The 27469-nt window shown below is 37.6% G+C and overlaps 1 protein-coding gene across 1 annotated transcript; it reads right to left on the minus strand.

The window, feature by feature from the left end:
- Window positions 1–73: 73 nt before the first annotated feature.
- pnpla8 (patatin like phospholipase domain containing 8) lies at window positions 74–27067 on the minus strand. The gene is made up of 10 exons (XM_002932812.5): window positions 26928–27067; window positions 20479–21554; window positions 19622–19771; window positions 17720–17871; window positions 16328–16422; window positions 12388–12559; window positions 9537–9594; window positions 7265–7459; window positions 3714–3909; window positions 74–999 (listed from the first exon to the last, which is right to left on the minus strand). Exons 2-10 carry the CDS (start codon window positions 21514–21516, stop codon window positions 728–730), a joined length of 2328 nt encoding a protein of 775 aa, XP_002932858.1. The 5' UTR covers window positions 21517–21554; window positions 26928–27067; the 3' UTR covers window positions 74–727.
- Window positions 27068–27469: the final 402 nt, after the last annotated feature.

Genomic DNA, 27469 nt, shown 5'->3' on the forward strand with positions numbered 1-27469 from the left:
TCACATTGCAATAATGTTATTATAATAATAAGGTAAGTAAAGTATCCTGTATTCTAATAAATAAGGTAATGCATTTCATGTGAATAATTTCTGTTTTTATTTGCATATGTTAATGTATATTTGCTTTTCAATTGTAACTGATACAGTTCTTTGCATGCAGAAACTGGTTCTCATACCTGTAAATACACAACCAGCATTTATAAACTCAGTTTGATGAAGGCAGTTCCCAGAACAAAACTGAATTGTGGCACGGATTTAAAATAGTTGCAGACCCTTCTTATCTCACATTATTAGTTTCATTGGTACGGACGGAGCTAAAAACAAACAACACTGTGTTTGATAACTGGTCAGAAGTGTAGCAGGCAGAAATCAATAGAAAATTTTAAATAAATAATCACATAGAAAGCTGAAGAGAAATAGTTCAGTTATCCAACCGAATATATTAAAAGTCAAGAAAATATTCACAATATACAGTTATATATACATTGTATGTGATAAATAGTACATATACAAATAACAAATCTATTGTGATGAGGTGTCATACTGTTTTTTTCTTTTCAAGAGCAGCAATTAAAGTAAATCTTCAGTGATCCCTTTACCTTATAGTCATTACGGCAAAACCAAAACACATTTCTATATGTTAAAATAGCAGAATTATAAGTGCTAGGTATTATGCCTCAGTAAAAATCCTTTCAGCGTAGAAATACTGAATATCACAAGATAAATATTACAATTTTGACAGTGGAAATCCTTCATACATATCTTTTTTTAGTTTAATCCAGTCATGAACAGACTGAACAATAGTTTTCTCTTGCGACAAGACCTGGGCAGCCTTCTTAAGCTTCTCTTCATTCCTATCTAAGTATCGCATACTATCCATTTGTAGTAGACCAAGTTTTTCCTTACGACTTTCATCCAGTGGTATGTCTTCATTCATGACTGGATTGAAACGAAAATATGTATCTGGTTCTAGCAGAGCATCAAGTGTTTTATGAACCTCTGTTTAAAAAACAAAAAAAACAGAATGAACATACCCTGCATTAACTGCATCATTATTTCAAGTCTTCTGCAGTCACTTCTATTTGGTCTATTACATTTTGTTGGTTGGCTCATTCTTCTCACTAATAGAATTATTAAATACTGTAGGGGAAAATGTAATAAATGATCTTAAGTTTGTGGGTAGCTTTTACTTTTATGGTTACTATAGGTTATTTAATATATTGGAGGATTGCATACCAAATCCATAATGGTCAGTCAGCATAACTCTGTCTTAGATGTAATAATAAGACAAATACTGAAATTAAAAAAAAAATTATACTTATAGAATATAATATTCTGAAAAAGTACACCAATCTTAAGCAAGAAGAAATGTTAAAATTCTAAATAGGCTATATTTTGGAGGTTCAATAAGTTTGAAACTGTATGGTTTAAGGAGGTATTGCAGGGATCTGCAGGTGAATAAAGTAAAGTAAGGGGATCTGCTATATTGTGAAAATAAACATTTAATGTAAGCTTTATCTCATAGAAAAAAGAATCTTTGTCAATATAATCAATTACCCGCTGAAATCGCGCCGTCGCGTATGCCATCCCACCGGCGATTTACATTTTCGCCGGTGGGATGGCATTTCGGGGAGATTAGTCGCCCGCGAACAGGGAGATTTGTCGCGGGCGACTAATCTCCCCATGTGCCAGAGCCCTAAGCTGGCTATTCTGAAACAGTCAGCTCTAATACATTGTCTAGACAAATTGAGCCCACATCATTGTATTTGATCAGTCAATCAAATTGTGTCACTGACCCCTGCATGAAAAGAGATTGCTTGCCGACAGATTACTGGAGTGGCTTGATTATTGATTATATTTAAAAAGTTCCCTTTTTCTACGAGATTAAGCTCATATTAAAAGTTTATTTTCACAGTAGTTCCCCTTTAAGGAGATGTATCCGGTGAGTGCATTCCATTAACTATAGAAAAATACAAAAGCCGAAAATGAGGAGGATGCAAACTAAACTAAACTAAATGGGAACCCAGGGCTTGCGGTCTCTCCTGCAACATATGCATAAGCTCAGCATTCCCCTTTCTGAGTGGTTGTGAGCTTAGCAGTTGGCTCTGCTCCATTCAGTTATTCAAAAGTTTCATTTAGTTATTTTTGTTGAGAAGCAGGCACTCGGAAGTAGAGCAGTAACCATTACTTTGGATGATCATTAATAGGTCAGACAGTTAATGCTGCAATACACACCTATCCTTTAGGGACTACTAAATTACACTACAAAACAAAATTATAAGAAGCCTGATCAGCATTTGCATCAACTAAGGTTTCAGCTGAATAATATATTGTCCACACTCAATACTGAAATACAATCAACCTCTGCATCTGCTGAACAAGCAGCACAGGAAAAAATGAACAGTTTTAAATAGACAATGTCATTAATACAAAGAATTAGGTGTAATAAAAACGAATGAAATGTATATCGCTTTAGAAAATGAAAAACGTATAAGGTAATGGGACACAGAGTAGGTTTTACAGACAAACCTTATTTGATTCACATTTATATATTGCTAGGGTTTGCTTTTTGCATTAATGGCAGCTCAGTCACTACATGTATTCCCTTTCTGTAGAGAGCAATGAGCCTCTGTAGGTTCAAAGATCTATCTGCAGTAGAATTTTGGTAGACTGCATGTATAAGGTGGCACTTGCTTGGAAACAGAGATTAATCACAAAAGGCGAAGTTAACACATAATAAGCAGTGGGAAGTGTACTTATTTTAGCCCTTTATCAAATTGGCTACATATATGTACAGTATCATAATAACCTGAGATGTAGTATCTGGTAAGATAAAGAAAGTTTTCTTTTTCAAAATTACCATGCTTTTAACTTGTCAATTAAGACTGAGAACACTCAATAGTGCCACAAAATTACCTATGTGGTTAGTACAACAAATGACCTAGTTTGATGTTCATATCGGCCCTCTTTTAATACTTAAAATTTTTAGTTATTTGATAGCCACAGTGCTCTCAGGGAGAAGAATTGCACTAAAATACCCTTCCCAACCTGTCATTGGTTTCCAATTGGTGCCATGATTTGCTGATGGTAGTAACCACTCAATAAAGATGCCAGGCGTACTATAGGCCTTAAACAATTATTAGAAATAATATAATGTTTAGGGGAGATTAAAAATAATAACTAAAAAAGTGACAAGATTTATGATGCACTAATACAGGCAATACTAAGCCAGTGTTAAATGCATATAAGAACAGTTAGAGAATAGAGAACAACAGAGAAACCTGGTAGACAATAATACTAAATAAAGAGATATACATTTCAAGTAACTATAAACAAATATAGTTTATACCCACAGGCACAGCAAGAGTTAAAGCGCAAGTCTAAAGATGGCCATACACAGGCAGATTTAAGCTACTGATTTGAGTCCTTCAGACCAATTTGTCAGCGCCTCTACCCATGTATAGGGACCCCTGTGGGATTCCCCACCGGATATCTGACCGAAAAATTGGTGTCAATCGGGCAGGTTTGACTTCCTGTCAGATTGGAGACCGCATCAGCTCATTGATATGGTCCTGGTTCTGATGTCCTATTCTTGTTTTTCAAACATTTGGCCCTCGGATCAGCACAATGCAGCCCATCTTTATGTGGGTATATCAGGGGAACGATCTGCTTGTTTGGCGACCTTGCCAAACAAATACAACTATAGTATTTACCTTCTGTATCTGTAGCACTACTAATTACATGTGAGAGTTTAGTCTTCAGGCTTGTGTGGGTTGTGGTTCCTTTCCCTGCACTTTCAAAACGTCCAGTCCCAAGTGAGACCACACACTGGATTTTTGCATTTGGCCACAAACACTTACATTCGTGCACTGCCAGAGCACATGGGTTATTAATAAGTAAACCTCCATCCTGTAAAATATAATAGGAGTATTTTAAAATTAATAATAGGATTCTTAAAATGTGCAGCAAGTTAATAATTTGGCTACAATTTGCGATACACTCCTCCTCATCACCTATTTAAACTGGTCATCAAAAACATTGGGAATAGTTGTTGCTGAAAATTTCAAAATGTAGCCATTCGTTTATAGTATTAACAATATCTATATTTTATCATTTTGTATTCTTCACTTCCCCACATATTAATGATAAAAGTATTAATGGTAAATGATAATACATTAATTAGTTTATTAACTCTATGTTGAATGTGAAATCAATGTCTATACCATGTGGTACATCTATCATACAACCCCTCAGGGCTGATTCTCACTCACCTTACACAAAAATGCAGGCCAAGGATCAGCTTATCTGTTCTCAGATTAGCAGATCGGCCAATTCTCAGCCTGCATTTATACACAGGAAAATACTTAAAGGAGAAGGAAAGGCAAAGGCACTTGGGGTGCCAAAATGTTAAGCACCCCCAAGTGATTTGAATCGCATACCTTTTACCCCAGGCTGGTGCCCCTGTTCAGAGAGAACAGCACCAGCCCGAGGTACCTGCAGTGCTTCCTCCTTCCTGTATCGCTCGCGCATGCGCAGTAGAGTGAAAAGCCGAACTTTAACAGAGAAGTCGGCTTTTCACTCTCCTGCGCATGCGCCTATTGTGTTAGTCGCAGCGAAACGAAGCCGGAAGGAGGAAGCGCATCGCTCCAGGTACCCCGGGCTGGTGCTGTTTTCTCCTAACAGGGGCACCAGCCAGGGATACAAGGTAAGCGATTAAAGTCACTTGGGGGTGCTTAACATTTTAGCACCCCCAAGTGACTTAGCCTTTCCTTCTCCTTTAATCACATGAAGCAGTAGACTTACATTTTACATGCCAGTATGGAAATGGTTAATAACAATGTAAATCACATTCTGCAATTTACACTTCGATAGTAATGCAATAAAACAGTGTGGCTCCACATTACAGAAAAAAAGATTATGCAAAAAACCCCAGGTGCCAAGTATTCCGGATAAAAAATGCAACACGGTTTATTGTGTATACCTAATTCATTTTTCTCTTCTTCAACTTCTACCCTGCCATATACCCACAAACCAGGAAACTTTCTTGTTTAAACAGGTCCAAGAGACAAAAATATAAGTAATGTAAAATTTCATAAAGTGGTATGTTCACCATAAAGGATTTCAACACATATATAGATGTATTATTAGAAATGGTTAGGACCTGGGGTTTTCAGATAAGGCATCTTTCTGTAATTTGGAACAGCATTTCTTAAGGCAGCAAGAAATCATTTAAACATTTTATTACACTTTTATTATTACAGAGAAAAAGGAAGTAATTAAGAATTAAGGAAGTAAAAAATTTGAATCATTTGTTTAAAATGTACTCAATGGGAGATAACCTTTCCGTTATTGGAAACTTTCTGTATGTAACAGGTTTCAGGGATAAGGGATCCCATACCTGTAGTAGTATGCATAATCTATTTAGGAAAAGACTTCAGTTCCTTTTACATGGGCTATTTTAATTGACAGATTCTATATATATTTCAGAACCATGTTAAAGATTTAGGATAAAGACGCGCTGAGATTAGTCTTTTTAAAAAGTTGCAGTGACTATTCCCCGCAGCGAAAACCCGCATGTAATTAGCCACATCGATTTATACACTACCCTATGGCAGAAAAGACGCTGCAACAGGCTTATTAAAAAATAGACAATGCAGATAATTTACTGATAACTGTCTCTATGTGTGTTTTAGCAGAGGCAATTCTCAGTATTGTCTATGGCAGGGTATCTTCTGGTGTTTTGCAGCCGTAACAAGTAGCTCTAAGTAGCTCTATGTGTTTTCGTCTTAAACCAGGCAATATATTTTATTATCTGTTTTGTGCCTGGGCACTGGAAAATAAGCCCCATTCAAGAACAGCAGTTGCTCTGCACTAAACAATGTAGCCTTCTTGCATGGACAAGCATATGCATACTAATGGCTAAGACACACAGAGCTACTAGTAGCAGCAACCAATTTTTTCATGGCTGCTTAATATCAGAAAATAGCCTGCCATAGACAATACTGAGAATTGCCTCTGCTACAACACATGTAGAGACAATTATCTGTAAATGATCAGCATTGTCTATTTTAGTTGCCATGACAAGTAGCTGCTACTAGTAGCTTCATGTGTCTTCACCCTAAGGGTAAGAACCCACAGAGTTTGCACTTTCTTCCCTGTCACGCAAATGGTAAACAACCTATAAGATGTAGCAATTATTGAGCAAAATTTACTGTTTTCACTGAAAAGGCTGCAGTACACCAACTTCAAATGAAGTTCCTGATGACTGAGTACTCAAAGTACGGTAAAACCATTGCAACGATTAAACCATTACCTAATTTTGTGTATGGGCATATAATATTTGTATTAATCACCTACTGGTTTGTAAAGGAAACACTGCCTCAGATATTACAGTACCAATAGCTTGTCATAAAAGCAAAGACCAGAATGAAGTTATAAAAGTAAGACAGATTAGACTGGATGCATGTAGGCATATGTGATATGAATAGTATCAGAAAGCAGACCATTTTAAATGAATTATGTGATTATTCTGCCTTATTTCACAGTTCATTATGCAAATTTCATGGTAAATTATCATCTACACAGATATGCCTTAAAAATTCTAAAAGGAATATAAAAATAAAAAAGGTTTTGCAGCTCCAGGTTAAGGTGATCAGTTAGCATATGGTCAACTTATGGCAAAATGTTGTGCAATATACATTTAGAAATGAAAATACTTTTCTGAAACATGGAATGAAAGTGATTGCTTTGAGATTACTTAACTACATGTTTGTGAAGAAGCAACCAAAGCCTGGGGGGGTGCCACTGAGAGGAAATCCCCCCAAGTAAATTCTTGTTTTAGGAAAAAAATCCACCAGCCCAATTTCTATATATACAGTATGTTCCTAAAGTCAGGTAAGTGACAGCAGCACAGAGCATATGCAGTGCAGAAGAGAAGACAGGGAGCATCTTCGGAGAAGCAAATATTTACTGCTATTGGGCTATGGAGGCCCTCAGTTGGCACAGAACCAGAAAGAAAGAGAGAAGACAAACTCACAGATGTAAGCCTTGCTCAAATCACCTTTTGTAATCTGCAATCTCCATCTTTGCGCAACTGAAAACACGTGGTTGCAAATATAAATGTAGTGACCACTAGTGGTTTGCAAGTGAATAGGCATCACTTGGAAAGTTCCAAATGAATTTGTAATATAAGTATTCTTTTGATAAATGTGTTTACAAAGCAAACCATTAATGATAAATAACAAACTTAGCAAAAGAAACTTACTTGGTGCAGGTCATTTCCAAGAACAAACTCTTGAAAGTAGCCAGGGGCAGCAGAGGAAGCCCTAATTGCCTGCCAGAGTGTGTACTGACATCCTCCCATGTAAGGAGATTTAATACCTGGAAAATGGTTGTAGTTTCTGAAAACAAATGCTTTTAGTGGCATTCCTCTGTTCACAATTGTACTCACAGCAGAAACCTATGAAATGTAAAAAGACAAGCTTTTACATAGTGTACCTTGATTTCAGTTATTTCTACCACATTGTGAACATTAAAACTAAAGATAGAAATCAGCATGGTGTCTGATACTTGGGATAATAGGGGAGCATTTTTTGCTCCAGCAAATAACCCCTTATGTGAAAAAGAAATGCATATGGGCCACTGTATACAACTTAATGTGAGCTAAGGTTCTCCTTTCAGAACTCCAGCCCAGTCGACCAGCCCTGATCAAATTCAAAGCCCTAATGTCTTAGATATACAACACCAATCCTGAGCTTAAGATGTATGTATGTTAACATTATGGGCAAGATTCAATTTAAGGAAAAAATCATATCTCCAAATTCAGTTTTAAATTTCCTTACAGATTTGAGTTTTTATGTTATAAACCATGAGATACGTTTTCTCACTGAATTTTATCTCCCCGTGTTTTAAATATTTCCATGTTTTCAAAATGCTGACTAAGATCACTGAATGTTGTAATATGTTTATAAAGGTTTGGACACATGAATGTACATGGAAAAAAAAGCATTTCCTGTCAGAGCTGTATAATCATTTTGGATCTCTCATAATGAAAACGCTCATCAAGAACTTTTCCAGTGATGCGCACAGCGTGTCTGACATTCAGAAGAACAGTATGTCTGGGGCCTGAGTCAATCGAATTACTATTTGCAATGCAACATTTTATAAAGTGGTCTTTGTTTTTTACAGAAGCCTAACAGCATTACATCAGCACTTGATAAAGCGAAGTATAACAATGAATAAACTCCCCAGCCTACGCCTGTATTATTCTAACTGAATAATTGATCTACTTAAGAGTATGTGATGCTTTTTAAAGCAGGAGAACAACCCTCTTGCACAAATAGGCCATTGTTCTGAAACTAAGGGAAGAGAAAACTATCATTCATTTTATTATTTTTCCTTGTCTAGAAGCAAAGATTTTTGAACATTAGAACTGATTAGAAAAATAAGCTTCATATATTTAGTGTACTTAGTATTAAGCAATACATATATTTAACAATGCATTCTGTACATGCACTACATTAAACTAGTGTTTAATGGCTAAACTAAAGAGACAAACAGGAAAACTCAAACAAGTAGAGATGCAAAAACAGGTAACTCTATCTATCCAATTCTGACAATAGCCACTTGTTTTACAACATGCTTTGTGGATGAGAGCCCTACCTTGAAGGGGTATACCACTATAGTATGTATACACATTGGCAGCTGCTCCATACAAATTTACTTAGCATAGGCAATGCACTGGTTAAAGGAGCCCTCCATCCAAAAACAACTCTTTGCTCATTTCCAGCAACATGCTCTCTCTCTGCTCTCTCTATACAGGGTGCCCGCAAGGGGTGGATTTGCCCCAATGCAAACACATAATAAGTAAAAAATCACTATAAGTCTGCTATGACCATCTAATATAACTGTAGGTAAATTAGCCTTTAAAGGATACGTTTTTTATAAACCCTAATATGATATGTATCTCTCTTAAGACCCTTGCTGATGCTGAACCTGCTGCAGGTATCAGTAACTTCCTTATCTAGCATGAAATATTGCCCATTAGTATACTAAGCCTTCATTCTCCTTAATGCTGCACATTATAGTTTAAGACTTTATATCAGCCCAAGGTGACTACAGCCCTTTAGCAGACCACAGTGAGCATGTGAGTGTCACTGATACTTCTAACAGAATCCAAGATAGTGGCATCAATCTGCTAAACTCATTGGATTCTTTTTATTTTATGGCTCTCTCATATTTCTGAACCTGGTCTACAACTCAACAGGTATACCAGAACAAGAGTCAGTAAAACAATAGCTAAAAGGGGATCTTTCCCCTTTTATCTGTACCTGGCAGAATACAGTTCATTAAATGAGTATTTAAGTATTCAATTGAGACTAACTGATTCCCGGAAAAATGTAGTAAAAGCATCCAAACAGGTGCCAGCAGTCTTTTTTTGACCAAAAAAAAAAAAATCCATTAATGCAATAAAGAAGCCATTAATGTAATAAAGAAATGCCTTGGGCCTTTGAAACACTGGTATATATAATACATACTTTAGGACACAGTGGATTCCTTGCTGTTTCAACCATGATATCAGAACCCATTCTTTCCCTGTTGGAGAGAATAAACTGTTAGCAACAAGTAAAATATGTAAAAAATAAAGTAGGTAAACTATGCAGATAAAAATGCAAGTATTTTCAAATTATATTATCGACAACACCACTATGTACCATGTGTGCTGTAACAACAGCATATACAGTGAGGAGTATTTGAACACAATTTTACAAGTTCTCCTACTTAAAAATCATGGAGGGGTCTGAAATTCACATTGTAGGGAAATTCCCACTGTGAGAGACAGCATTTAAAAAAAAATCACATCGTATGATTTTTAAACAATGTATTTGTATTGCACTGCTGCACATAAGTATTTGAACACCTGGCAATCAGCAAGAATTCTGTCTCTCAAAGACCTGTTACGATGCCACACGTGGCGTTTTTACGCTGCGTATTTTCTCGGCCTAAAAACGCCGCACAAGCCACACATGGCGTTTTTCAGCCTAGTACTGGTGACGTAAGCAAATCCTGTTGCCATGGTGCTAATAGTGTGAAATAGCAAAAAACGCTGCGTATTTCCGCTAGGTCTGGCAGCTGCCTTTGCGTATACATAGGAATAGCTTGCTTTGCAAGTACTGGCGTATTTCGGCCTACGCTTGAAAAATCCGTGCTAAGGCGTTTTCTAGCGTATGTCCGCATTGTGTGGTTTGCTTCGCGTCTTTTCAAGCTATTTCTATGGATGATGATATCAGGCGTTTTTCAGCCGCCAAGAGAATTAGAAAATACGCAGCGTAAAAACGCCACGTGTGGCATCAGCCTAAATAGTCCACCTCTACTCCACTCATTAATCTAAATTAGTAGCACCTGTCTGAGCTCTTTAAAGACACCTGTCCACCCTACAGTCAGTCAGACTCTAACTACTACCATGGGCAAGACCAAAGAGCTGCCAAAAGACACCAGAGACAAAATTGTGGGCCTCCACAAGGTTGGAAAGGGCTACGGGGCATAGATCAACTGTTGGAGCAATTGTTAGAAAAATGGAAGAGGCTAAAGACGACTGTCAGTCTCCCTAGGACTGGGGGCTCCATGCAAGATCTCACCTCGTGGGCTATCACTGATAAGAAAGGTGAGGAATCAGCCCAGAACTACAAGGGAGGGGCTGGTCAATGACATGAAAAGAGCTGGGACCACAGTTTTAAAGGTCACTGTAGGTAGAACACTACGCCGTCATGGTTTCAAATCATGCATTGCACGGAAGGTTCCCCTGCTCAAGTCATCACATGTCCAGGCCTGTCTGAAGTTTGCCAATGACCATCTGGATGATAAAGAGGAGGCATAAGAGAAAGTCATGTGGTCAGATGAGACCAAAGTAGAACTTTTTGGTCTAAACTTCACTCGCCGTGTTTGGAGGAAAAATAAGGATGAGTTGCATCCCAAGAACACCATACCTACTGTGAAGCATGGGGGTGGTAACATTACGCTTTGGGGGTGCTTTTCTGCAAAGGCGACAGGACGACTGCAGTGTATTAAGGAGAGGATGAATGGGGCCATGTATTGTGAGATTTTGAGCAACAACCTCCTTCCCTCAGTCAGAGCACTGAAGATGGGTCATGGCTGGGCCTTCCAACATGACAATGACCCGAAGCACACAGCCAGGATAACCAAGGAGTGGCTCCGTAAGAGGCATATCAAGGTTCTGGAATGGCCTAGCCAGTCTCCAGGCCTAAATCCAATAGAAAATCTTTGGAGGGAGCTGAAACTCCGTGTTGCTCAGCAACAGCCCCTAAACCTGACAGATCTAGAGGAGATCTGTGTGGAGGAGTGGGCCAAAATCCCTGTTGCAGTGTGTGCAAACCTGATCAAGAACTACAGGAAACGTTTGACCTCTGCAATTGCAAATAAAGGCTTCTGTACCAAATATTAACACTGATTTTCTCAGGTGTTCAAATACTTATGTGCAGCAGTGCAATACAAATACATTCTTTAAAAATCATACAATGTGATTTCCTAATATTTTTTTTTTAAATGCTGTCTCTCACAGTGGGAATGCACCTACAAGGTGAATTTCAGACCCCTCCATGATTTCTAAGTGGGAGAACTTGCAAAATCGCAGGGTGTTCAAATACTTATGTTCCTCACTGTATGTTATATGGGCTCTGACAAACATACTGTAGAAACATCACAAGGTTGGTGCTATTGAGAACAGCCATAAAATAACAATAGAAAATTTCCAGATCAGCATTGCCCAACAAAGATCCAATGAATGTAGGACAGTTTTAAACATTTCACTGAATCCTGGCATTGATTGATACAAGGTTTTGATTTGTCTGAATCTTTAGGCTTTGTCCAAAAGGAATAATTGAAGCTAATAAAAACCAATTAGTTAATAAATTAGGTTTATTTTAATGCATTGATAGAAATAATTAAATACATTTATCCATTATATTTTATTTCTTTTATGGAAACAGTAAATATGTTGCCTGATCCTTTGCTTTAATATGTTTATCAATACATGCAGTAGCCAAACTAGTATATCATTTTTTAGTTTTCAGTTTTTAATAAAATTGCATTACTTTTTATTCAATTAGATTTGATGTATCTGATTTTACATATTATTACCTCTACAGATGCTTTAATTAATTTATTATTTATATTCAAAACCTTCAGTTGTACAACCTGACAACACGACTGATACTTTAGGGTAATGGACTCAAATTTGACAGTTACCTTGTAAGCAATCCTTGCAAAATATTTATTAAGTGATCAGGTCTCAAAAAACTGCCTGGAATGTCACATCACAACACAATTATGTAACAGCTAAAAATGCAACACAAGATATGATACACTTACTTAAGTATTTTCTCCCACACCTCACTGTCATAGTAAGCATGGCTCCAGCCCATTTTTACTGTTCCAACGATAACATTCTGTTTGAACACATCACTTCCCAATTTCTTGTACATTTCTTCACACTCATCAAGTGGAACATGAAATAAGCCCAACATAAAAGCTAATATAGCACCTGCAATGGGAAAACAAAGAATTTAACAGGCTAAATAGTACATTTTGTGCAAAGATTACATACTATTTTACTCTGGGGTGTCCGTTATGAAAAAAAATCTATGGATTCTGTAAATTCATTTTTATTATAACATTCATGAAAAACTACTGATTCTATCTAGTGAGTGTTAAAAGAGCCATAGCCCACCACCTTGGATTAACATCAACTGGCACAAATAGGAAGAGATATGTGCCAGCTAGCAAGCCACATCTTTGCCCAATAACTGGCTGTGTAGGGTGATCTGTGGTAAGCGCAGGAACATGATTGGTGGCGATTAAGAGAAATTTCCTATTTGCTCTTCCAGATTTAGCTGGAAGCCAAACTTGAAGGTTAGTTAGAAAGTTAGATTTAGGTTCAACATATATTCATGTGTTGTGGAGCAATGGTTGACACCATAAAGTTTTAATGTAACCTTAATAGATATTTTATAAAAACCTTATTAGAGGGAGTTAGTGATCAAATTTTGGGGGCTTGAACAAAATATTTCAAAATCCACTGGATTTAGCTTTAAAAACAAATTTGGTGTTTTTTACAGTGGGAATCAAATAGAAAGGTGAAAGAAACTATACTATGCTTCATTTGCAATGTGCGGCCCTTTTGACTAGTGATGAGCAAAAATACGTTTGCATGTGCATATAAGAAAGTGTCTTATTTTTACACCAAAAACATTATACAGGTATAGGACCCATTATCCAGAATGCTCGGGACCAAGGGTATTCCGGATAAGGGGTCTTTCTGTAATTTGGATCTCCATACCCTAAGTCTACTACAAAATCAATAAAATATTAATTAAACCCAATAGGCTTGTTTTGCATCCAATAAGGATTATTTATATCTTAGTTGGGATCAATTACAGGTACTGTTTTATTTCTACAGTGAAAAAGGAAATCAGTTTTAAAATTCTGAATTATTTGATTAAAATGGAGTCTATGTGAGACGGGCTTTCCGTAATTCGGAGCTTTCTGGATAACGGGTTTCCGGATAAGGGATCCCATACCTGTACTACATTCAAGCTGATTTAGCGGTAACAAATTGTTATGTAATGAACTTTATAATGTATTGCATTACATTACATAATTACGTTGGAAAATTAGATTTTTTTTGTATTCATGCATATGTTTATTTGATTTATATTTTTTAGTAGATTTATCATGTTATTTCACACTGTTAATTTCCTTAACTTGGTATGGAGGTGAAAAATAGAAATCCTTAAAAAATTTATCTAGATCGCCATCTAGTGAATAACCTGAAAAACAATCCTAGCCCAGAATATATGGACAGCTATATATCAGTTGGCTGTATTTAATCCATTAAAGAAACTAAAACCTGAAAAAGAATATGTCTAGAAATGCTGCATTTTAGATGCTGAACTAACTGTACCAGGCCAGAAGTTCAACAACACTATAACATTATTGATGTATGCATTTTCCAAAGACCAATTTTGATCTTGTTAGGTCTTCCTATGAAAGTCAGTGGAACTGCACATGCACAGTGTGGTCTGGGCTGCTGCTGAGAAGCTAAATTTAGGGATCATGGAAATAATCAAAAAGTTACCAGAGAGTGTTACATATAGTTGCTTATGCTACTGGGTCTGAATATGTGTTAAGCCAGTAATACACGCACCGATAATATTGTACAAAATATTCGGTGCGTGTATGGCGGCTCACCAAATTGACAGATATCTCAAAAGGCTGCGGATATCGGTCGACTCGGCGGTCGGCCAGGTCAAAAGATTTTGATCGGGTGCCATTGAAGGCGCCCAAGCAAAATCTACATTCAGAGCTGAATTGCCAGAAAGAGCTAGAATTCCTATTGTTTCTGCCTCCATATCTGACGATTCAGCCCTGCACGTCAGTGGAAGGAGGGAACAATGTTTTGTGCGACCAATGGTAGAATGAAAGATCAAAATTGCTACATGTATGGTAACCTTTAGCTCAAATGCAGAATTGGCTAGATGCTATGCTTCAATGTAAAGTGAATCTAAAAAAATACTAATCAGGCATGTATAATAAATACAACGCTCATTGTGAATCAGTCTACTGAACTCAGGCAACTAATAGCAGTCCCGACTATGTCCTGTGAAGCAGCAGAAAAGAAGGTGGGGAGCTGCTGGAGACGGCTTTGAAGGAAGATTTCACACCTAAAATGTAGTATGGGATTCATTATCCAGAAAGTTCTGGGAAGTCTATCTCCCATAGACTTCATTTGAATCAAATAATTAAAAATATTTAAAACTGATCTCCCTTTTCTTAATGATAATAAAACAGTACTCCGAGATATAATTAATCCTTACTGGAGGCAAAACAATCCTAGCAAGCCGTGCTTTCTGTATCATAGGACCCATACCTGCATTTCTAGTCTTTTTTTGCTGATATATTCTTTTTCATTGATTTCATTGAAATTACTGACTTGTTATGGGTTACTGAAGCAGGACAAACTGCTCCAATTACTAATGTACATAAGCTTACTTTTCTAAGGGCTCTAGTTCTAATTTAGGATCAGTTACAGGCTTTGAAAGTCCCAGTAGCATAATGGCTGTTTAATTTTGGCCCAACCCATTTTCTTATGTTTTAATTCATTATACTGGTGCTTTGCTGAATTATCTTTGATCTGTGCCTATCCTTGGTTTTTTTCTTAGTTACCCCTAATCAGTCTGTCCTTCCTAAATGCTTTGAGCTCCCCAGTCTTTCTCCTAATGGTTCAAATGCACATATAATTCAGAGAGATGAATGCATGTCCTGATTTATTCATTATAGGCTCTGCGTGTTTTTCTCTACTATTCCTTCTAAATATAAAGACTTTAGAGTTGTACTTGTCCCAAGAAAGTTTGGGTTCACAGTTCATATAAGCTGGAATCATCCTTCAGGCTCCACCAACTGGAATTCTCAACACAGTAGCAAATTTTGGATGCTATTCCCATAAATAGGGAGGGGGGTTTGGGGACAAATATAAGTTTGCCTGGTCTAAAAAAATTATTAAATTGACTGGAAATTGAACGTAGCATGAATAGGATGATGCCCAGTGTTTATTAGAGGCACAGTGTTAAGAATTCCATGGATGGGTATTCTTTCCTTTCTTCTTAAGGCAGGTACTTTGATAAATGATTGACTCTACTCAAAAATGTATATTAAAGATTGCAGGGGGTTCATCCTGCTCTTTCCCATTCCATTTACATAACTAGTTAAATTTCTTCTGTAAATAAGTTACTAAGCAGCAGCAAGAGTAGTATCACATCCAAAATCCTGGCGAACAGGAATATATATTATATATACATATATATATATGCCATAAATTAAAATTAGCATTTAGCAATGTCATTTGCTTCAGATAACTCACAGAAGTGTATGCACTATAAAAAGTAAGGTGCTTTCCTATATTAAAATATGCAGATATTAGGAGGCACCTTGGAGTTCCATGACCTGTGGGCCTTGTGCCTTTAAATTGTTATTCGACTCCTCTGTGACTTTTAATATCCTTGCTTAAACTTGCAATTATATTTTCTTTCACAAAAACTGTTATTGGTTGGAGATCCCCTCTAATATATGTTGCTTGTTACATGAAAGCATTCGTTCTACCATATTTATGAAATGTATTATGCATGAATAAGATCTTATAATTTCTTGTCAAAGCACCCAGTTTGGCACTATGCTTTCAGAAATAAAACCCAACTGATAACAAAAAGTGAACATTTTCCATACAATACAGTCTGTTGTGTACATTCTCTTTTACCTGTGCTAACGCCACAAATATAATCGAAGAGGTGATGGACAGGTTTACCTGTCAATTCTTCTAATTTTCTCAAGGTTTGTAGGGCTACTACTCCTCTGTAACATTAAAAATAAAATTATGCTTAAACATTTAAAAATCAGTGGCAGTCCATGTTACATGCTAACAGAAGTTAACTTCATTCAAGTGATACCATTACATTTCCACAAATTTACAAGTTTGCCTGTAATTTAGTTTAGATTACAAAATTGTGCACAGACTTTGCTCATGTTTAGTGTGATATGATATATATAAATGTAGAGAAATTAGGCTGTCGGAATGTGACTATAAAAATAAGAATCCCAGAAAGACACTGCCAATTGTCAGAACCTGCCACAAAAGGGTAATAATAAACACAGGCAATAAGGACCATATTCTACCAATTGAGACAGAACAGGTCACAGTGAGTCTCTGAATTATTGCTCAAGTTTCTTATCTAATGTAGGAGAGAAGCAATTACAAGTGAAAGTCTTCATTTAAGGATGTATAGGACTAACAAGCATCTAAACCAGTAGCATAACAAATATGAATTATCTTTCAAAGAACTGTATGACTTATTCACAGTACACAACACAGATGTTTTGGATTTTTTTTTAGAAAAGGATAAACTAAACCAAATCCATACAGGTTACACATAGGTTAACAAAGGTGAACAATTTGAGAGTACTAACTAAATATTGTGCTGGATGATGGAAGAACAGAATAAACTAAAATCAACAAGAACTAGAAGCTAATGCCTCATTAAGATATTTTCCTCACATAAATACTCCAAGCAGCCTTTTAGACTAACTAGCCTTGATGGTCTTGCATGACTTGTGCTTTGATATAAGTGTACATTTAGAACACCTACTTTAAAGCAAGGCCGCCTTATGGCTACTAGAGAATACACAAAAAGAGTCTAAATGGCAAACACAAAAGGTTTGTGTAACTATGTAACAAAAGGGCTTACTGACAATACCCCCCCCCTTTTTTTTTTTAGCATACAACGTACCATGCCACCCCCTCTGAACGGAGGTGCAAAAGGTTATGCCTGTGTGCTGAGTACCAGAAAGAGAAACCAGAAAGCACTAATGAACAATTTTGAGCCCATTATCATGCAGAGCTTTTGTCTCAAAACTGCATTAAAGAGAAACTATACCCCTATACCTTATAAAATATATTGCATAAAACCCTGCTTCATTGAAATAAACCGTAATAAAACAGAAAATATACTTTTCTATTAGTATGTGCCTTTGGGTAATCCTAATTATAAAATTGCTATTTTAAATATTAAGGGCCATTCCATGACTCATATGATTCACTGTGCTCACACACAAACCAAGTACAAACATATATGCTAGGTTAAATAATTTGTACCTTGTTCCTCCACCATCGATAGTGAGAACTCTAATGCCTCTGCCCTTAACAGGGTCATGATAGCCAGTTAAGGCTAAAGCCTCTCTTACAGCCGCCTGCAGAGTTTCATCATGTGCTTGTCGAAGCCTCAGCAAACAAGGAATAACTTTTTCCTGAGATAAAAACAGATTTATCAAAGTATTTTCGATACCGTGATTTAGTGCTGACATTTCCTGGAACATTAAATAAAATATAATATGAGCAACCAAAAAGAAAAAATACAAATGCATATATTATACAAATAATAATACTGTAATTCCATCGATGATTGATTAAAAATCTTAATTATTTTCAAGATATTAACATTCAACTCCTGCCATCTGTCAAGCTGCATAGCTTTCTATTGATACAAGTGGAGTGGGAATAATAACATTGCTTGTCTAGCCACAAATGCTAAAGCACCTGCAGCAATGCAAATCACACTAAAGACCTGCACAGGTCTGCTTTGGCAGACTCGCACCTGAATAGTACCAGTTTATTCATGTTTAGATCCAGTCCACAAGCATCCAACCTGCCCAGACGAAAACACAACACAAGTGACATCACTCAGTGGGTCAGTTTGTCTGGAGATAGTAAATTTCTTCCCCTAGCTCACACAACAGTCCCTGAAAGGTACCTGTGAACAACCCACATGGTCCAGGCTTCAAAGATATTCTAATGAGTAAATACCCTACAATAACAAAATGAAATCAAATGAAAACTACATTACAGATATATATAAATATATAACTGAAACATCTGAATACGATCTAGTGTCACAAAAAGCATGGCAAACTAGTTCCATTTTCTAGACATATAGATAGACATTAAATAGCCACAGGAAAATCCTGTAGAGCAGGGAACTATATATTGAATTGTCTAGCACTTATACTGGCTTTTTAATTTATAATAACTGCCCCTGTTTGTGTTTATGGCTTGTAAAAACACAATATAGTACAGGTATGGGACCTGTTATCCAGAATGCTCGGGACCTGGGGTTTTCTGGATAAGGGATCTTTCCATAATTTGGATCTCCATAACTTAAGTCTGATAAAAATTATTTAAATATTGAATAAACCCAACTGGCTTGTTTTGCCTCCAATAAGGATTAATTATTTCTTATTTGGGATCAAGTATAAGATACTGTTTTATTATTACAGAGAAAAAGGGAAATTATTTTTAAAAATTAGAATTATTTGCTTATAATGGAGTCTATGAGAGATGGCTTTTCTGTAATTCGGAACTTTCTGGATAAGAGGTTTCCAGATAAGGGATCTCATACCTGTACAATAGGAAAGTCACACAAGCTTTAATAGCACCATATGGGTTAAATGACTTCAAAGAGTTGAGTTACATGAATGTGGATACAAGCTGTTTCCTAAGGACATTAGACTACCATGCTGGCTATGGTAGAGATGATTTTCATAGAAGATAGCTACAGAGAGCCAAGAAGCCTGTAGTAAATTGTAGGTAAACTGCCACTTCCCCAAAGCATGCTTGTGTATATTTGATCAATTGTATATTAAAAGTAAAGAGGTGGAGTTGCATTCTGCTATAACAGCTTGTTTATTTTTTCTGTTACTTATGATACACCTATAGTAAGCTGGTTCTGAGTCTCTACTGGAAGGAAACACCCACCCTCTGGGATATGCATGCTTCACAAGGAGCAGCTGGTCACACTTTTGTGCATTTCTCCACATTTTATTAGTCTATGTGCAGAAAGTCAGAAACTAGCCTAGCACTGCTTTATTGGTGCATATGATCTAAGATGTTCTTAAATACACATGCCTTTTTCAAGAGTATTCTGCCCCAAAATATGTAGTGTGTTGCATAGGTAAACATAATACAGGGAGTAGAACTGAATACATTTTAGAATACTTTTACCTTAACTGCGACTCCTCTAGTTTCTGGGAACTCAAGTAGGTGACAACTCAACTCTTCCACACGACTGATACATAATCTACGATCAGATGCTCTTCGAAGTGATTGTACTAATGCTCTTGTCCGATTATCAACACTAACCCGGGCAATAATCTGCAATGATTTGAGAAGATACCTCAGCATGGGTAAACACAATTGTTTAAAAACAAAAACAAAACATTTCAAGAAAAGGAATAGTGAAATAATAACCTTGTGTTCTGGCTGTGTTCTGCAGTGTGTTAGTGAATGCAGCTTTCTTTTGAGAATGACCCAAAAGCTGAGCTTACTGTCTCTAAGGGCTCTGGCACACGGGGAGATTAGTCGCCCGCGACAAATCTCCCGTGTCTCAGACGACTAATCTCACTGAAATCGCACAAGTTTCCTCTCGAGGCAACTTGCACGATTTCACTGAAATTGCGCTGCAGCGTATGCCATCCCACCGGCGATTTACATTTTTCGCCGGTGGGATGGCAATCTGGGGAGATTAGTCGCCCGCGAACAGGGAGTTTTGTCGCGGGCGACTAACCTCCCCGTGTGCCAGAGCCCTAAAGCAGATTTTCATATAACATCTAATGGTTCAAAGCAACCAATATAATCAGAGTTTGATGACTGAGTTTAAAATGCCTTGTCATTCCTTATCACTTAATTGAACTGAAAAGCAGCTCAGATGAACGGTGAAACATTTTCAAAACTATTCAGAAAGTCCAGTTACTTTAGACGTCTGACTAGAGGTAAGTGTTGTTTCTGAAATCCAATTGTGCATTAAAATTTTATTTACTACATAATACAAGTACCCATGTTATTTTGCACTATTTACCTACCTTTTCCCTCTGAAGGGACAGCTTCTTGGCTCTGTCTTCTGCACCTTTAGTTTCTTTGTTATCTTGCTCTTTTTTGATATCGGTCACTTCAGGCTTCTGTTCTTTTCCCTTTTCCTCTAAGGCTGGCTTTGATTCAGATCTTAGTTTAGGAACCAAACCTCCAAAGTAACTGCCCACAAATGCATGTACGCTGTTGGATGGACTTGTAAGAAAATTTGAAATGCTCTTTTTGGTAGACCCTGGCATGTTATCAACAGCTGAAGACTCAGAACTTATTTCCTTTTCTTTATCTTTGCTCTGTTCAGTGTTTAAATGGGAATTAATCTCATGTTTGGAATCCTGTGAGATATCTGTTTTCTCCATACGTGTATCATTACAGAAATAATAGTTAATATGGTTAGCTAAAAAGTTGTAAGTCTCCCCAAAATTGGTTGTAAAATAGCTTGCATGGAAAAGACCAGTTCTTGCATCTGCAAGCTCTTTTTGAGTATTTATTGAACTGTCTGATGCTTTAGAAGAGATTGCATTTTCAGTACTTCTGGATTCAGCCTGAGTAAGAATGTGGTTGTCTTTATTTTCCTTACACTCAGAATCACTGTTATTGGGCTCTGCAGCATCACCCTGATTTATATTGATGCTTTCTTCTTTTCCTAAAGTGGATGGATTTGGTTTTGAACGTACAATGCGTGAAATTAAATCATTGTGAGTGTTAGACACAGCTTTGGAAACAGTGTCAAAAGTGTTCTTAATTCGGGACATAGACTTGTTTGTTGCTAATATGCCCCTTGAGGAAGCAGTGTCAAAGTGTGAAATTCTAGAGCAAGAAAAACACCTGTGCTGATATTTGTTTTTCAGTGTCCTTCCTCTGCTAGTAGTGCAAAGATGCTCTCTTAGATTTGTATAACTACTAATGAAGAAGAGACGTGAATAAAAATAGCATTTACTATAATATGAACGTTTACAATCTTGCTTCCTCCACACACTCCGTTGGGCAGTCCATAAGCACAAATATGATTCCAGAAGCAGCAATACTGACATTACTTGACAGTACAACTTTCTAACGTAAAATATTTCACCTGAAATGATAAAATAACAACAAACTTAAATGATCAAGGTATTAAACACATTTCCACAATCTAATAATAATCAACCAACACTGTTGACTAGTAACTTTGTTATATCTCATTTAGTTTTATTATACACAGATAATCCACATGGAGTTCCTGTAGCTTTCTTCTTGTCAAGTAATATATTTTATCAATATGACTTAATTTGACTTTTCAAAGACTTTCCATTAGGGTTATGGCAGAAGTGAGGATTAGTTGCTCAAAATAATCCTCCTTTACCATTGGGACTAATCTCCTAAAAAAAGTTTTTCCACCAGCAATAATATAAATCGCCGGCAGGAAAACATAAACAACACAACTCTGCAAGGCAACTCTGGGCTACTTTGCAAAGAAACTTCAGTTTCACCCACCGGTGATTTACATTTTCGCCGGTGGGATGCCATATCAGGGAGATGAGTTGCGGGCGACTTATCTCCCCGTGTACCAGAGCCCTAAGAAAAAAATGCATGTAGCTACTAATGCAGCCACATAGTTAACTTTTAACAATGAAATGGCCCCTGCTACATCAGCAGTGCTCAGATAAACTAATATGCTCTTCCAAATTACCCACTTAACTTGTGTTTTGCTGCAATAGTAAACTTGGTTTAGGCAGTTCTAAATTTTTTTCTTATAATCTGTTTAACTATAACACTAGCTGCCTAAGACAAAGGTTCCCCAGATTAAGCTATGCTAACAATCAGCAGAGTTTTTTTTTTTTTTGCTTGAAAGAAACCATGCTTTAAGGCTATTACCACATGGCATGTTTTCTCGGCCTTTGTATAAGCACAGGCCCCTCTACTCGGATCTTCAAAATGGTATGTCTATGTCCAGAGAAACAAAAGTTGCAGTGACTAATCCACAAAGTGCAAATCGACGCACGATTAGTTGCATCGACTTGTATAATAACCTCTGGCGTGTAATTCTCTGCAACCTTTTAAAAAGTCGATTTATCACCCCATGTGTCTTCGCCAGGAAAAGAATGCTTACAAAGCCTCTTCTTTGCCCTTTACTGCTGCACTGCAAGTTGGAGTGATATCACCCCCTCCCTTTCGCCCCAGCAGCCAATCAGCAGAACAATGGGAAGGTAGCAATACAGCAGCTCCCTGACATATGTATTGCTAAAAGTGGCAGATATCAGGATAGCACTCAACAGTAAAAAAATCCAAGTCCTGCTTGGGACTCCTCCAGTTACAAGGGAGTATGAAACAATAGGTTATCTGAAAGCAGTTCTAATGGGTAGCGATGGCAAATTCTGAAAGCTCAGACTCGGACACAATGCACTGAGATGACTGCCTACACCCCAATATTACATCTAAAAAAATACATTTGTTGGTTCAAAAATAAAATTTTAAATGGTAGAGTGAATTATTTGCTATGTAACCAGTGTAATTTAGAAATAAAAAGTCATGACAGATCACCGGTTTACCTCCCTCCTCTTTTTTTTTTTCTTCACTCTATATCACTCATTGTTTATAACTAAGGACATCTGATTGTAAGCATTTGCTCTAATTTTATAAGACAACAATGCTGTAACTATACTGTGCGTAATTCAATAAAGATATGTTGAAATACAAAAAAAAGTCATGACAGAATCGCTTTAAATATATTTTCTTGAAGTTCCTAGAGTACAGAGCGTGACCAGAAATAGCTCCTTGGTATACATACATTTTCATAAGTCGGAACAAACACTCCCACAGCCTTGAACCAATCAAAGCCTTCTACTTAACACCTCTCCCCTTTTACACAGCACAAGGTCATATGAGTAAAAGTTAAAGTGGCCTGATGATTGCTGTTCACTAGCTCTTTTAAACATACAGTATAAAGGTTAGTTTCTGCTGTTCTTAAATATGACTTTTCTGTGCTAGCATAAAATTATATTGAAATCTGTTATACTGAATAACTTGATATTTTTTCTAAAGCACTATATAATATTCAAAAATAAATTCAGCATTCACAAGACTTAGCGAAAACTACAAAAAATCCTTTACTGTGCAAAAAAAAATAAAAATTATATTATATATATATACACACACACACGGCCATCTCTTGTAGAGTCCGTTTTAAGCAAATAATTTGATATTTTTAAACGTACAGGTATATGACATGTTATCCAGAATGACTGGGACCTTGGGGTTTCCAGATAAGGGCTCTTTTTGTAATTTAGATCTCCAAACCTTAAACATTAATTAAACCCAATAAAATTGTTTTGCTTTTAATAAGGATTAAACATATTTTAGTTGGGAATCAAGTACAAGGTGCTCTTTTAGTATTAGAGTAAAAAAGGAAATCTTTAAAAATTAGAATTATTTGCTTATTATTATTATTAACATTTATTTATAAAGCGCCAACATATTCTGCAGCGCTGTACAATAAGTGGGTTTCATACACTGGACATAGAAAGTAACATATAAAGCAACCAATAACCGATACAAGAGGTGAAGAGAGCCCTGCCCAAAAGAGCTTACAATCTACAAGCTTAAATTTAAGTCAATAGGAGATGGCCTTCCCGTAACTTGAAGCTTTATGGATAACTTGGTTCCAGATAACAGGTCCCATACCTGTATTTTCCTATTCTCTGTAATAATAAAACAGTACTTTGTACCTGATCCTAACTGATGTATAATTAATCCTTATTGGTGGCAAAACAATCCTATTGGGTTTATATGGGGGTTGATTTATCAATGCTCAAGTTTGATTTTTTTCTTGATTTGAGTTTATTTTTGCACTTAAAAAACTCGAATTTGAGTTATGGTTCGAAAACTCGAATGTCTAGCATTTATTAAGTGCAAAAACTCGAATGTAAAAATTCACCATGTAAAAGCTTGCAAGAACAGACGTCAATGGGAGTTGTTCAAGGCAAATTCAAGTCATATTCTCAATCTCAATTTTTTTTCGGGTTTTTAAAACTCGTAAACTTGAAAAATTTGAGATATTCGAGTCTTTTACTCGAATGGGTTTTCTTTATTAATAAATTAGTGACCATTCAATATTCGAGGTTATTCAATTTAGAAAAACAAACTTGAATTTGAAAACTTGAAAAATTGATAAATAAGCCCATTAATGTTTAAAATATTTTATTAGACTTAAGGTATGAATATCCAAATTACGTAAAGATCCCTTATCTGGAAAACCCTAGGTCCCAAGCATTTTGGATAATAGGTCACATACCTGTACTTGTTTAAACAGGACTCTAAGGAAAATGGCAATGCTGTGTGTCGGAACTTTACATGGGAGGAGAGCATAGATTTGGCAGTCTGTGGGCCTGTAGGTGTGCAACAGTAAACAGTATTTTATTTTACTATTGCTTTAACAGAAAAAAAGAAAAGGAGGTCAGTAGAATTAGGTAGCCTGAATGGTGCTAATCAAAGTGTATTAAAGGTTACTTTAAAACTACAATTCCCATAACCACAAGTACCTCCCTATTTTACAGAATGCTATGACATAAACGTACCCTCAACCTCAGCACAAGAAAGTTATTCCCTGACAAGCTGGAAAAAAATATCTGTCAGGGGACATGTATCAAGCACTTGCTGACAACCCCTCCCCCACCGAATCGACATCCCTCCACCCATCTGTGCAAAGCCCCAGCTTGCTATGACCTAAGGATGCAGCTCTCCTGATGTGAGTCTGATGGTAGCTTTAATAAATCAGCATCATTTTGCTTTAGCTGTAGTCCAACAACTGGTGTAAGATCCTTACTATAAACTGTCTATAGATAGATCGATCCTAGCAACCCTGTACAGATTCTGTTGCTCTCCCCTAGCAACCCTGTACTGATCCTACTGGGCTCTCCCAGGAAAGGTGAAGAGATTCCATTGTGCTCCCTAGCGGCTCTGCACAAATCTCACTGGCTCTAAACAAACTGCAATGGGGCTGACAACTTGGAAAGTGAAAGTCAATACCTGATATTCATCTATAAACCCCAGGAGCATAAAGGCAACTTACTTACAGAGAATGTGTGCCCCCTCCCCTCCCTGGGGTTGCTGCTCTCTGCACCTCTAAATGGCATGCAAGGTGCACGCCTACATGCCACCTTCACCTGTCCCTCACTAATAAAGAGCTGACACAGTCAATGCTGTATTAGCAAGGGGAGCTGAAAGTCTCTACACCCAAAACAGAGCGCCGAGGTTTGTAGCTATTGCCCTACGTAGTGTGCAAAAAAAAAAAAAATAATAATTGCAGCCTTTTTTTGCAATTTGCATACTGCCTGATAAATGGTAAACGAGCCCTCTAGTAGTTATTAGAGTATGAACTTGTTGAAGTTAGCAAGCATGTTTATAAATCACTGGGTGCTCACCAACACTTTGTACCCCCAGCAGTCCTGTGCATATAGCACTGCGCTCCCCTCATAGTGCTGTGTGTATCGCACTGCGCACCCCTAATAGTCCTCTGCAAATCCACTGGGCTCCCCTAATAGTTCTGTGCATGTCGCACTGGGCTCCCCTAATAGTTCTGTGCATGTCGCACTGGGCTCCCCTAATAGTTCTGTGCATGTCGCACTGGGCTCCCCTAATAGTTCTGTGCATGTCGCACTGGGCTCCCCTAATAGTTCTGTGCATGTCGCACTGGGCTCCCCTAATAGTTCTGTGCATGTCGCACTGGGCTCCCCTAATAGTTCTGTGCATGTCGCACTGGGCTCCCCTAATAGTTCTGTGCATGTCGCACTGGGCTCCCCTAATAGTTCTGTGCATGTCGCACTGGGCTCCCCTAATAGTTCTGTGCATGTCGCACTGGGCTCCCCTAATAGTTCTGTGCATGTCGCACTGGGCTCCCCTAATAGTTCTGTGCATGTCGCACTGGGCTCCCCTAATAGTCCTCTGCAAATCGCACTGGGCTCCCCTAATAGTTCTGTGCATGTCGCACTGGGCTCCCCTAATAGTTAGTCTTGTGCATATTGCACCTCCAATAGTCCTGTACATATTGGACTGCGCTCCCCCAACTGCTCTCTCATAATAGTCCTATGCAAATCACACTGCGCTACCCCAAAAGTCCTGTACATATTGCACTGCGTTCCTATAATAGTCCTCTGCATACCGCACCCCTAATAGTCCTGCACGTATCATACTGCGCTCCCATAATAGTCCTTTGCCTGTGGAATAATTGTTGCTAATAGTCCTGTACATATCACACTTCAGCAGCATGTAACAAATTACACTGTAGCAGGACTGTTAATATAACAGTGTATAGTTCCAGCTGCCATCCCACTCCATTAGACAGTGGCTATGAACAAGCGTCTCAGAACAAACAATATGTAAGAACGCTCCTTCTAAAACCAGACTACAGATCCCCAAGTGGTCCCCTGCAGCCCCCACCTCCATTATTTTCCCACCCAGCAGCCCTCACCTCTTATAAACCCGTCCTTGTATAGTGCTACAGCACAACAACTCTACAGTCTGTTCGCCTTCATTAGACGGGCCGCAGCACCTTCATAGAATCATTTTGAGGAAGTTGTTTTGTCACAGCCACGTGACATGGTGTGGGCGGGTCAGTGTGATGTCAGACTGGGCGTGACTTGCTCGTATGTTTGGCTGCTTGCTACTGCCCTGCCCATATCACACCACCAAATGACAGCTGTGGAAAGGGAGTTGCAGCTGCCCAACTAACATGAGATCTGACTGTAGGATTATGATGTTACAGGTTTTAAATACCAGAAAGGCGCAGAACTGTATAAAGGTGAAGCGCTCTTGCCCAGTGATGGCTTTAGGAGGAATGTATTACTTTGTGTGGGGGAAAATACTGTTCCATTCATTGCTGAGATTTAGAAGCTGGCAGAACACGCTGTGGGAAGGATAGGACTGCTGGTGTTTGCCATATACAGCTATGTTAGGGAGAGTGCAGTATAGTTATGGGACTTGTTATCTGGAATACTGGAGTCCTGGCTTTTA

Source organism: Xenopus tropicalis, chromosome 3 (genome assembly GCF_000004195.4).
Source record: "Xenopus tropicalis strain Nigerian chromosome 3, UCB_Xtro_10.0, whole genome shotgun sequence".
NCBI classification, from domain to species: Eukaryota; Metazoa; Chordata; class Amphibia; order Anura; family Pipidae; genus Xenopus; species Xenopus tropicalis.